At 38.9% G+C, this 14337-nt stretch overlaps 1 protein-coding gene across 10 annotated transcripts in view; it reads left to right on the top strand.

The window, feature by feature from the left end:
• The window catches only part of LOC308404971 (CUB and sushi domain-containing protein 3-like), a 251895-nt gene that overhangs the window by 79435 nt on the left and 158123 nt on the right, over positions 1-14337 (top strand). For all 10 annotated transcript variants that reach the window (XR_013973240.1, XM_080895307.1, XM_080895306.1 and 7 more), the window contains one exon: positions 10356-10602. Coding sequence is in view for 9 of the 10 variants with exons in the window: in XM_080895307.1 (XP_080751433.1) it covers positions 10356-10602 (247 nt within the window). In the remaining variant the exon portion in view is untranslated. The remainder of the gene's footprint in view (positions 1-10355; positions 10603-14337) is intronic.

Genomic DNA, 14337 nt, shown 5'->3' with positions numbered 1-14337 from the left:
TAATCCGCTCTTACATATGTAGAAAGCCGCTGTGGTGGTGTGACGTGTGGTAGGAATTGTAGGTCACATTAGACTTTCAAATCTGTCAAAGGATTTTGACAGACAGGTCATAAAAATATTTTCATTTCAATCTTAATTTTTATTTATTATATTGAGCTACATTTGAAAGCTGTATTTAATTTTCAAAAACAACTCAATTACAATAATAACTAATATGTAGAACATTTATGAGAGATTTGAGAGAACAGAGGAACAGAGACTTCAAAGTCACTTCTTTCAACACCACATGAAGCAAATGATTTTCTTTTCCCTAATGACAGCAGAGGCCACTAAAACACCACCGCCATTGTGCCTACGCAGGCAGATATGGAGCTAAATGGACTTAAACTGAATGCTTGCTTGATCGGGGGATATTATTGCTGAATCGATTGTCATTCGGTTTTGCAGCAGACTTTTCACTCCTGATTTTATTCTGCAGACTGAACCTGCACTCTGCTGACACACTGGACACTGAAGCCAGCAGCATAAAACCAGATTTTTAATGTCAGGCAGCATTTTCTCCAGGGACGTGAACAGAAGTTGACAAGACTGTGTAAACATGGGACATCCAGTTCCTGTTAGCAGGATCATTACCAGGGTGCAAGACTAGCTGCACAGCTGTGTGCCCCATTACGAGCACAGACACACTCTGAGATCGTGAGGGAAAATTCTACGATGCAATCTTGGATGTTAAGAATGAGGCAGATTTTCAGTGCTTTTAGAACAGTTTTCTACAGAGTAATGCATGAAAAATGTAATGTTCTGTTAAATTGCCAGCACTTAGGAAAGCACTAGTTGATATCTCATTGGATATGGGTCCAATCCCGATATAAAAACCAGGATTTAGAGTCATTTTAACAGGCAGATCTAGTTGTTATTTATTTCAGCTCAGTTCTATTTTCATGTCTTTACTATTGCACAGATCAGCAGTGGTGCATTGGATTGCTAACTTGGCATCACAAAGCTAAGTGTCTTTGTATGTCATATTTATAATATGGTGAAGGTTGTACATTTAGCTTTTCATTTACTTTTCCATGTTCCCTTAACCCCAAAGTTACATTTGTATAAGGAATATTATTTTGAGCCGGGGAAAATCTTTTATTTATTAATTCGTTTTTTAGAGACATAAAAAAAGACGTAGTTCACCATATGCACATAAATATCGGAGGAGGAGGAGAAGGATTACAGGCCATTCCTGTGTGCAGATTTCTGCCTTTCTATGTAACATAATTATCTGCTTTTTTGTTGTCTTGCTGATGTATGAATATGCAGGCTTAGCTTTTTTTTTTTTTTCTTTAAAGTACAGTACCTTACAATATTTGCTGAATTAAAAAACAAAAGCTTCTGACTTCACTTTTCATCCTATAGTTTTCATTAGCTGGATGAAAAGTGTGAAATATTTAAATATTTTATTTTAATACATTGGTAATTTTAGATTACTGGGTCTAAGTCATTCAAAAGTAAAGAGTGAAGAAAAATAGTTATAAAAATGAAGCGAAGGTCTCTCCACTCCATCTGAATGTGAGATTCTAAGAAATCCCAAAGCCAGCAGAGCAAATTTGCTCATGCCAACTCATTCTACAGTGCAATGAAAATGGCTCAGCATATGTTTGAAAAATGGCAAGCTTGGAGCAAACAAAAAGCTGCAGATGGAGGCCTCCTTTTCATTTAAGGATGGTGTTAGCTTCTATTGCCACAGGCCAGAAACATCGCTCCTTTCAGGCCCGGGCACTGCTTGAGCCACACTCTCTCTCGTCTAAATCCAGGCCGGCTCCTGTATGTGGGCAGATGGTCCTTTGATCTCGTTTCCTCAGAGATCCTGCCCTTTCTGCTCATCACCTATTGTTTCCCACTAAACACATGGCTGCAGAAAATCTCTCTCCAATCCACTGTTCACCCCTGCCATCTCCCAACACCTTAGTCTTTCAACCAGTTCCCATCTGCTGTTACTTTCTCCTTCTCGTTCACTTTTCTTCCAGTATTCTTCTGCAGCCCTGTCTAACAGCATGGTCAAACATTTTATGCTTGTAGAACCTACAGAAATAATGATGATATGCATCTACTTGGGCATTTTTTGAGCTTGAGCAGCTGTGGCGCTGACTCGAATTGGATGCTAGATGGGTGGGGAGGTAGAAAGTATCATTTTGGCTGCACCTGAGTGGACAATCACCCCTCTCAAGTTAACTGCTACATGATTTTAAAATCAAACCAACATTGCAGCGCTATCTCATTTTTAAACAGTTTTGGGGAAAATTCTGCTCTGTTTTTGTTTTAGATAACAACGTTATCTAAAATCAAAATACTAAAGTTAATTCATCCTTTGCTATAAGCTTATCTGTACTTCTCAGTTTGTAAGAGACTGTCTGACCCGAACAGCTTCAACAACCGTCCGTCTCAGTTCTGTTTTTACGGTTGATTACTGAGTTTTTACCGGGGAGACGGCGTAGGGATTTCAGCCATGTTTGCTTGAAACACAACACAAAGCTATCAGAACATGCTGCACGGCTGGCTACATTGATTATAAATGTGAACATTATACCATACTATGAGGAATAGCAGACGGGGTTTCTGCCAGTGTATTACAAGCCCAGGGGGCTGCTAGGGCTAAGCATTTTTTTATGCAAGGCTAAGGATTTTTTAAATAAGTTAGTGAATGTATCTTATTAACCTACTGTTGCCATTAGCTGTTTTACGTCCAAAAATCTATAAAGAAAATTTAAAAAGGAAATAAAGAGAAGCAGACATATGATTTAACCTTATACTGTTTTACCTGTTCCACTGATATCTGTCCACTAATCATGGATTTTGGCTTTAGCTGTCTTTGCCTTATCCAAACAACGATAATTGTGATTCAGTGCTCTCTTGGTGGCAAAAGCAGTAAAAGTGAAAAATAACTATGTTTTTCTCTGTGTCTCTGTTGCTACCTACTGATGCACCTAGGCCAGCAAAGCTCCGCTTTTCTGTCTATGACTCACATTGTGCGTTATCCAACCTTGCACACCTCTCCACCAACACCACCTGGATAAGCAAAATTAGAAAAGTGCAAGAAGATGACCAATACCAACCTCCAATGCAAATGCTGCGTGTAAAGATGGCTAATGAATCTTTGTAGAAACCAAATTTGACCAACATTAAACGTCATTACTTACGAGCGTGGAATTATCAGATATGAGAATATTTGCCTTAATTAAATTAAAATTGGTCACTGCAGTGTTAACCCTGAGGGCGCAACATAGAAGATGGAGAAATTACCACAATTTTCTTTTGCTCAATATCTCTGCAAGTCAGACTATCAACACACTAACATCACATTTCTTTATTTCTTTTATTGAGATCAATAGAATTTATAGCTTAGACAATATGTAGCAGTTGCCAGATCTGAAGGAATCCCACAAAAAATCTTCATTCTCCATTTAGTTCCTGTGAAGCTAACATATTGCTACTATAGTTATTTTTCCATATAGATGAATTATAAGTATGTGTTTAGCAGCTAGCACTGCCTTTTTTAAAGAAACAATAATGTGTGAAACAGTCACAGAGAATCAGAGCTAAGTAGATATGAGTGGGATTGCATAAAAGTCAAAGGTGCTGAAGGATTGATGTAAAAGAAAAAAGAATAAACTCCAAGCAGAGAGGCTGTTAGATGGAGAATTAATGGCTCTTCTAATTGTGAGTTACTGCTTCTCCTCCCAATTGCCCGTTTTGATTCCTTCAGTCTAAATTGTCTCAGGACATTCATTAAACCAGGCGGTGAGACAGCAAACAGGGGCAGCATGGCAACAGGAGAATATGGTCTATTGATACACTGTCATTCTTGCTGCCAGCAACTGTCTAACAGAATAAAAAATTAGGCCACAGAAAACCTTGCTTCTTTAAAACATTTTTGTGCCAAATAACGTGAGTAGACGGGACTAAACACAGTTCTTCCTGTCATACCTTTTCAACTCTCTACTATGCAAAGTGGGACTTCTCCACTTGCCCTTGGCAGGATTTTTCAGCTCAGCTGAGTGCTAGGTTGTCCTCTACAGTTGGAATTGATTTGAGAATAGCCCAGTATCTCCACCAAAAGCTGCTGCTAAAACCCTAAAACACTAGTTTATATTTTAACCACTGTAAACGTCCATTGTTCAAAATGAATTGAGAGATGATAGAGCAGTACATTTTGCTAAAAACAAAAGCAACCAAATCCTTTATATGCCTTGATATTTTCATTGGTGCTGTCATGTTTATTTTCTTGCTGAATCGTACTCCACTTCTCCCATAATTCATTTTAAAATCTAAAATAATGGAGATGGCCACAGTAATGAAATGACCCACAGAAATATCAATGATGATCCATCACATCTTCATATACCTCGATCCTGTTAAACATGCTAAACATGACTAGCAGCTGAGTAAATGCGAGACTTAGTATAGACATAGTAACTGCCTTTGCATTAACAGTGGGATTATTACAAAGGAAAAAACCTGAGGTAGTGTAGAAAATTATACATGAGTTCTTTCCCCTCTATCTGTGGGGGTGAATATTTCTAAGCAGAAAGACAAGTGTTGTATATCTGATCAAAGTCAAGGGGAGAGAGGCTTAATCCCTCCTCAAGTAGCATTAGATAGCTGATACCGGGGATGTAAATGAGCTCAGCTAAAGCAGTCCTAATCCTCGCCACCATCTTTAAGGAAAAAAAACCCTAAAAAACTCTGTCACCTTTTTAAAAGCAAGAGATGCTTTTTCGTTTAATCTTGAGCATGCTCTAATGATTTGCAAAGGAACACATTCAGTGCCTCGTATGTTGATAAACCTTGTTGGCAAAGCGTATCTTAATTTCTTCCGTGCATCCCAATGAAACACTGCCAGTAAATATTAGGAAATCAGTAAGGAATTATCCACTTGAAGCCTTGAGTGTTAATGAGTTATAAATGTGGGCGTCTATCTGCCTACAGGAAGTCCTGTCCATAAATATTGGTGATTAATGTTGAATGATTTATGCCATGTTTATTCTTCAGCCCACAAAAAAAAGGCAAATAACATCTTTGTAACTATCAGGCTTTCACCCGCGTTTTCTTGCTGCCACATCCCGAGTTGGATTATATTCAGCAGTGATCAGAGAGCAAGTGTTTTATCGTGGAAACCACTTCAGAGAAAAATCACAAGGATGCTATTAAAAAAAACAAACCTTAGGATCCTGTTTTTATGTCCAGTGAAAATAGGATTTATTTCTTTATTTTTTCTTAGGATAACCTTTCTGTATGATAATGTCAGTGATGCCATTTGCCACGGTGGCAAGCTCGAACATAAACACACCGCAGGGATGACAACACGCGTTTTCTGCTCACTGTAACCATGCACTTCAAGACCTAACTCAATTTACTGTTATCTACTGCGGTGTGACTCACTGCTGTATTTTGATATTTGATTGATTTATATGTCATATTTCATCATGCAAGTCCCCTAGGTCCTGGCAGTTGTCCTATATAATCTTGGACAATTGTGTTAGATATATTCCTTCATGTTTGACGATGATATGAGATCACAAACATGTTTTTTTTGTACTGGTTGTGCATTTGCAGTTTATTTACCCCATTTAGAGGTGGACCTCGGGGCATGTGACATGTGCTTAGCTTTCGTTTTTTACTGTTATTTTCCCCTGACTTGCAAATTGAGCATCTATAATATGGTTGTTTTGCTGTGATGAGCTTTTTAGTGATCATTGTCAGCTGTTGAAAAGTTAAATTGTAATCCATTTACTGTCTGCTGCTTGAGCAACATAAAATCAAAGGTAGTGTGCATGTTTGAATGAAATTATCCAACATCCCCACAGGAATGAATAAAATTCATTTTCAACCTGTAGATCAGATACCCATGTTGTCATTGCACCTCCCAATGCATCCCAAGTACATGCAGTCAGTTTTAATGGATTTCACAAATACTGTTTTTATGCGGTATTTGTGAAATCCATCCGTGTGAATGTGAGTGCGAATGGTTGTCTGTCCTTGTGTGTTAGCCCTGTGACAGACTGGCGACCTGTCCAGGGTGTACCCCACCTCTCGCCCTATGACAGCTGGGATAGGCTCCAGCGGCCCCCGCGACCCTGAAAAGGATAAGCGGAAGCGAATGGATGGATGGATGGATGTTTTTATGCGGCCTTGTCAGACTCTCAAGCTTTTTGTGTGCTTATAATTTTCACCAATTTTATAAATAAATGTGCGGTCTAGTGGTCATTTCATAATAACTGTTCTTTTCTGTGTTGTTGTTCAGTTTTATACCAGTCTGTGTAGCAGAAACACTTCCAGAGCACAATACTTCTCAGTGCCAGACACACGCTATAATTGTGTGTCTGACTGGTAAACAGTAAATGTTTTCAGACTCTGCTTTTGGAACGATGGTAGAAATGATACACATGTCCTCAATTATCACTTCTGCTTGCAATTTTCCATAAGGCGTGCTCAAATATATACAGGCAGAAGCTGCTGGACTCGACATCTGAGCAAACCTCTAATATCAACTCTGACTAGACCCACCTTGACTGCCAATTCTTTAAAAATACTTGAAACTAAAGGACACATGCACACATGCACACACCACAGGCCTGAAAAATGGCTTCTTCCCCAGAGCTGTCAAACCGTTAACAAGGGACCCTGTCTACACTACAACACACACATATACAGAAATACACACATCCTGCCTCCTCCAGTGACTTAACTTTCTATCATGCAATATTCTCATTTGCATATTGCACCAACTCAACTGTGTATTGAAGTCTTTACTGACTGAAGTTGTGCAGTATGCTCGTGTGCTAGACATTGTATTTTTGCACACCTAACTGCACTCTTATCTCCACACCAAATTGCACTCTTTAATGCAGGGGTAGGCAGTTAATTTTCCCACAGGGCCACACAAGAAACTGGGACTGCCTGTGGTGGGCCGCACTGCAGAATTGAGTTCAGTTAAGTTGGGGCTTCCACAACACGTAGCCATGTGGGGAAATTAAATATCCACTCCTGCTTTAATGCAACTCAATAATACCTGTGACTTTTTTGGATTGTTTTTTATGAATTTTTGAAACTTTGACAGTGCCGTCGTAATAATGTGGTACAGTCTTCCCCATCAGTGCAGTGTTAACATTTAGTTAAGTTCCTTATGCATTATTTCTGTGAAGGTTCTCAGTCATCCAGGTCATCTTAATCTAAGGAGCTTGGAAAGAAAAGTGTCTGGACTTCTTTAAGTTTCTTGAAGACATTTCACCTCTTGTCTGAGAAGTTTCTTCAGTTCTTAGAGAACACCATTGCACAGTCATTGTTCTTAAGACCAAAGACTAAAACACAGTGTTCATTAAATGCCTGTGGAATTTAACTGTAGCTAACCAGAATATAATATTGCCATCATAGATACTTTATGTATACATTCATCAAATCCTTATCAGGGAGCTGTGTATATATACAGTATCACTAGAAAATATCCTGCCTGTATAATAATATACTGAATTAAGATTTACCAAGGATAATTATATGCTTAGACAGAGATTCACTGTTAAAATTTAGGTAAATAAAATAAATTGAGGTAAACACTTTGCACCAAATTCCTGTTTGACATTGACATCTTCTCTTATCTTTCTTTCAGTCTATGTCAACAAATCATAGCCCCATCTCATCCTCCACCATGCACTTTGATAGTAACCCATGCAAAGGTCATGGGTAGTCATGTAGTCATTCTGATATAATTCTGAACTGAGGATAAAGAAGAAAAAATAGATATTAGAAACTTTTCTGAAGCTTTAAGAAATTCTTGCAACTTTCCAATAAACTGGAAAAGTGTTTTGTATTAAACTGTAAGAATTCTTGAATCATTTTGAATTTGTGCCCACTGACTACTGGGGATGGAAGGAGCCTTTAGAAGCTCTCTGAGCCTTCCAGGATGTATTAAATTCAGTACTGAACACATTCAAAAACTCGCAACATAACTCATAATTATTGCCATCACCGCCACGCTAGAATTCCATTTAAAGGTGTGAACATCATGTAAAGTTACGAGAATAAATTCATCCCTTAAAGTGGGGTGCAGAACTTTAGCATATAAATGAACCTCCTTTATTCAAGCTCTTGCCAAACAAGTTCACACAGTACTGATTAAGCCAATCAACCTCAGGTAAATCACTTTGTGTTTTACATTATACCGGATTCTGTTGTCTGGGGCTATATTCCCACGCTGGTGCACCAGTACTGATGCATCTTAAATTAATCAGCAATGATTGCGACAGAGAGTTAGCAGACTACAAATGTTGCTGAGGAGCTAGTAGTGCGCCAACTTGGGAGCAAAGACTAGGTCTGAAATATCAGGGAAACCTTGACAGTGTTTATGTGATTGCTGTCACTGCCAGTAGGGGGAGACAGAAATTACAGCAGTCAAAATTAACTTTGTCTTTCAAAATCTAAAAACTGGTGTTATGATACTGTCAGCTGTGTCATTGAGAGCTGGTATATAAATGACTTTGACAGGTTAACAGTAAGGTAGAAATCAGCATGTAGAAAACACGTCTTGATCTTAAAGATCCTATTATTAACGAGGCTCAGTTTGACATGTGAAGATGTTTGCGTTGAGGCCTGTAGGCAGAATCTTCCTCTGACATTTTCATTTTCCCCTTCCATGTCTGTCTTGTCTCTCCCCTGTCTGTTTTTGTTTCTTATAGAAACCCAATGTTTCTTTCACTCTTCTCTATACTCCTGTTTGTTTCCCTTCTCACTTATTTTTTTTCCCATTACATGTCCTATACCCTCTTCCCTTCCCTTTCATTATCACAGGCTTTTCTGACACTTCCTCCTAGCTCTATTTTCTTTGATGGTCATGGGGATACTTTATGCAGCCCTCCTGTCTATCATCAATAGAAATATGATATTGCTCCTCTGGTCAGATTCAGAAGCACTTTAATATCATTTTAATTTCAGTCGATAGCAATTACTCCACAAGTCTGTGGGGCACTCTTTGGAATGTCATCTTAAATACTTTTAAGAGATACGCCATATGCCACTCAGGGTAAGTTTTAGCATGATGGAGAGTATGATGACTTTAATCCAGAAACAAATGTCTTTACAATTTTTTGGCATTACAAGGCTGCTGGCATTCAGCAAATGAGCCTAAACCAAGCTTACCTATTGGGATAGTCTACAAAGTCTGCCCTTGATATGAATCGTACATGTACATATCAATTTTCCAATTACTGGCCGTCTCATAAAGACTTTGATCAATTGCAGTAGCTCTGCTAATGTGTCAAAAGGACATGGATCAAACTAACAAGCAGCTCGTGCTCATGTCTGCACCCCCCCACCCCCTCTTTATCTTCTTTCAAATTTTTATACATCAGCTTCCTTGTTCCTTGACCAATCATGTGATGCAGCATACAGGAATGTTCCAAGGCTGGCAGTTCTGACAGCCCAGTGTGGAGCACTGAGCCATCAAAGGTTTCAGCTGGCACAGCTGAGTGTCACATATTAGTCTTAAATGATGTGAAAACTGTGAAAGCCCTGCCATCATTAGAATTCTTTAGGGAGGAGAGACGGATAGAGGGATAGAGGGGAGGGTGGTGAATAATAGCGAAAAGTGAGAGGGCTCAGAGGAGGGGAATGAAGTGAGAGATGGAGAGATATGAGAAAGAGTTGTGGGGGAAAGGGACACGGAGTGAAAGAGAGCGAGCCACTGTTATGGTAGACAGCATTAACATTCAGCTGATGTGCCATGCACCCCACATTGGATTTTTCTTTTTTTTTTAACAGCGTTCTAAACTCTGTTTATGACCACTTTTTCTGTTTCTTTGTTTTTTTGACATATGAGTGGGGTTCAGAGGGAGCAGTGATGAATTTATGACTATCAGAGAAAGCGCAGGAGATATTTAGGATATTACACCCTCATCGTGACGAAATTAGTACCCATCGAATTTGTAAATTATTCTGCTCGGTGCCACTCAACTAAATGTTTCATGATTCTTGCCCTCATAAACACAACACAGCCGACCTTTTAATCTGGCGATTCCTGTCATCGGCAGTCCCACAGTTGTGCTGAAATAAGCTCTGCATAGTGGATTTGACAATTTGTGAATGTGTGAAAACAATAATGAGTTTAAAGGGCCTGCACAGCTCCACTTGCTACTTCTATCAGTCCTTCTCTGGTTTGTATTTATCTGAGAAGACAGGTACAGATGTTTTATGCCTGCAGTCACATTTCCCTCATGCTGAACTTTGAGAAACAGGTCTAAAATAACCCAGAGACCATGTGTCTGTTCTTCTCTTACCCCTCCCCGACCGTTTTTTTCCTCTTTGGTGACTGACAGCGGAGGACACATGCGGTGGCACCCTGAGGGGCTCCAGCGGGCTCATCTCCAGCTTCGATTTCCCCAGTGGTGAGTCCCCCAGCGCTGGCGGAAGCGGAGGTGCTGGGGGCCTGGGCAGCAGCGGGGAGTGCAAGTGGACCATCCTGGCAGATCCGGGAGACACTATTTCTCTAGTGTTTACTGAATTTCAAATGGAGGAGAAGTCAGATTATCTGGAAATCGAGGGATCTGAACTGCCGACCATCTGGTGAGTTGACCTGCGTGGAGGAATGAGGGTGGGAAGTGTTGGTATTTCATCAAATGACCATTTAGTTTTTTTATATTAAGAGTCGTACCATGACAGGTGGTGTGTACAGTATGTTTGGTGTTGACAAAGTGTTAAAAGAAAAGTGTCTGTGATTAGTGTGAGACAAGATTGTGTTAGTAGCATTGGATGTTGGGTTTCCACAAGTTTTAAGGTGTGTAATATATTTTCTAGAGCACATTATCTTTCTGCAAAGAAGAAACAGGCTTTAGTATTAGAGTAAAACTGTAAAATCATGGCACATACTTTTATCATTATTCATTTCGGCTGCTAGTACAAAGTCAGGTTTTATTGACATGAAACTTAACCAAGTAATAAAACATTTTTTATTTCTGTAGAATAATATCACATTTAGTCTTTTAGTAGACTTTACAGGTCCACAGCTGCAGTTACAAACCCAGGCATATTGTCTAAGGGAAAAATTCCCCAAAAATGGGCAAAGAAATACTGAGAGGTCCAGTAAATGTTTAGGTTTTGAAGGGGCAATTATAAAAATGAACAGAAAAGTAGTGCACCTGCATTTTAAACTAAAACAACTCAGTGTGCTGGTCATTTTTCCCAGTCGGAGTTTTACTTTTTAAAGTTTTTTGTTAAACCAGAAACAGGCAAGAGTACAGTCAACAGTAGCTGTGTATAATAGTTACACACACACACACACACACAAACCAAAAATACACAAATTAAGTAGGCTGTAGCAGTGTATGACATATAACCAAAACTACATCACCAGTAAAGCCTAAAGCATCAATAAAAGTCATTGTCTAATGGGAAACACAGGGGTAATAATACTCAAGCAAAACATTTGCAGCCTGAAATAATGACATCCAAGTCATTTAAATTCATTTAGTGACACCAGCTCCTTAAGTTTCAGTTGAATTTGCAGCAAGGAAGGAATTTGAATACCCTTTTTCTGAATTCAGCGCAAGTGCGTGTCAGTAAGTAAAATGGGAGCAGACCAAGAATAGTTTTAAATCGAAGGATATACCAGTGGTAAGTGTTCCCTTTAACTTACAAGCTCATAAGCTTGTGTAAGCAGTGGCTGCTAAAATTCATCCACTGGCCTTAGCCCACACAAGCATTTTAAATACAAAATGGTTGTGCTGTGCTGTCGTACCGTGTGTGTGTGTGTGTGTGTGTGTGTGTGTGTGTGTGTGTGTGTGTGTGTGTGTGTGTGTGTGTGTGTGTGTGTGTGTGTGTGTGTGTGTGTGTGTGTGTGTGGCTTGTCTGAGGACCAGACGAGCCACATCACATAGCTCTGACAGTGACATGCAGAGGTGGGAGTGTGATGATATGGGGCTGCACAAGTATAAAAGGTGTTGGGGAGATGGCATTGATAGATGGTGCCATGAATGCTTGTGGATATAGCAAAATACTAGCTGACATGATGACTCCCAGTCTCCAGAAGACTGGCAGAAAAGGAATATTCCAGCATGATAATGATCCAAGCACACTGCCAACATCATACTAAAGTTCTCTTTTTTAATATATTTTTGGGGGCTTTTAGCCTTTATTGAAATAGGATAGCAGAGCCAAGACAGGAGAGCTGAGAGAGAGACCAGGGGAAGGCACACATTAAATGCCCTTGGGGGAGATTCAAACCCAGCCTCTGCATTACCCTTATGGATTGCTTGCTCAATCCAGTGAGCTAAACTGGCTTTGTGCTAAAGGTTGTAAAGAATTAAGAAAGCAAATCTGTGACCTGGCCTAGTATGTTGCCCTACTTAAACATCTAATGGGGTAACTCACAGAGAATGATAGAACAACACAACCTGACCCAGGAAATCTGTCCCACCATAAATAAAGGCGGCCATATACTGAAAAAAAGAAAGATTTGAATGTCTGTAATGAACTTTTGCACTATTTTGCAGCCTCTGTTTTTCATATAGGTGATCTAAAATGTAAGCTTTAGTTTATACATACACTTGGCACGACAATGGCATTTAATACAGTAATCAGATCACATTTAATTCACTTTAAAAAAATTCCAGCTAAGCAATTTTGTGCAATACAATAACTGGACAAAGTTTTATTATAAACAAGACAAAAATGATATGGGAACTGAGAATAAATAAGTTTAGACTGTAGCTGTAAAGCCTGCAAGAGATTTGCAACTCAAAGTTTATTCCAAAGAGAGGTTGATGCATAGTAAGATGAAGCTGTATCGCCTCAAGATATTTTCTTAGTTCTTCTGATAACAACTGGGCTGCCTATTGACATCTTACAGCACGCAAAGGAACAAAGGTTTGTTATTTAGGATGCAGAGATTGTGAAATCCTGGGGAGATATAAGCTTGAAAATATCAATTTAGCCAATTGGCCATTTTCTGCTTATTGCTTATTCATTTTTGTTGCCATTCATCCCTCCCTTCTCTGCCAGCAACCAAAGAAATCTGTAAAAATAAATAAATAAGTGAACCATTTTACTGCTAACGAGTTAACAAGTTTAATACAGATCTAAGAAATTAGATCCCACATGTAAAAACAAAAACAAAACACTGGCCTCTGCCATCGGGGATTGTGATATTATTTATGGATAAGCTGATGGCAGTCAAGAAGGTGATATTGGTCAATACAGATGTTCTGTTGAAACATCTGTGCAGCCTTGTTTATGTGCATAGTTATGCATTTTATAGAATGTTGCTTGTAAAAACAGCCGCATGTTGGAAACAGAAGTGATAAATATGCCTTTAATGAATTTTCACAGACAGTTGTTGGGAAAATAAACGACTTTAAATATGCCTCGTGGATCTGGAACGCTAAATAAATTCACAAATTTGCTGTTGCTGTAATTCAAATTGCACACGAATGAAAAATCTTTGACAGAGTTTTGTTTAGACAGGATTTTTTCTGGTTTTCTGTAGATGTTTGACGTAGAAATCACTCTAATCTGAAACAAGGAAGTATGAAAATTTTTAACCCCTAACCTCAAGGCTAAGGTTATTCATCTCCTTTTTGTCCTGTGCTTTATTTGATCCTGCCAGGCGTTAATTATAATTGGCTCAAAGAAAATCGAATCAATCATCAAGTTAGCGAGCTTTGTTGTCCCTTAGAGTTGTCATTCTGAGTCAGAGAGAGCGAGAGAGGCAAACACTGTGTCAGTGAGAGACCGAGTCAAAAAGAGAGGTGCTCTGGGTGTGGTGATGACTGCTAAGTATTGTATGTTGACGCACTAAGAAGAGCGTGGCAGGAAGCTGATACGGGATGACACTGATGTGTTTTGACAGGCCATCACGTAACCCTCTTCTCATAGGTGTAAAAGCACCAATTTTAACCCTTTCACTGACAGAAATATGTTTCCTTTTTAAAGGTTTCGAGCCCCACTGGAAATGCTTTGTGGGGTTTTTTTTTGTGGCTTCTACTTTCCAGCTGAAAACTAGATGATGACCAAAGTGAACATACTTACCTTTTTTTTTAAACTTTTTTAAGCGAAAGAAATAAAAACACTTAATAAATACAAATTTTTTAAACTTTCCTAAATTTATCGAATCTTGTAGATTAACATTTAAAAGATAGATTTTTATTCATCTTTATTGATTTCCAATGAATTCTTAACTTGACAATGCTAAGCTATGTATGTTCTGGGTTATTATTGGGGTTTAGTATGCTGATGGATAAATGATTAAACTTCATAATAGCTCTATCGATGATGATCTACAGGGCAAAGATGGAAAAGTCACCA

The sequence above is a fragment of the Rhamphochromis sp. 'chilingali' genome (assembly GCF_963969265.1).
Source record: "Rhamphochromis sp. 'chilingali' genome assembly, chromosome: 11".
NCBI lineage: Eukaryota > Metazoa > Chordata > Actinopteri > Cichliformes > Cichlidae > Rhamphochromis > Rhamphochromis sp. 'chilingali'.
The sequence above is the reverse complement of the archived record's forward strand: the minus strand, read 5'-3'. Positions and strand labels throughout refer to the sequence as shown.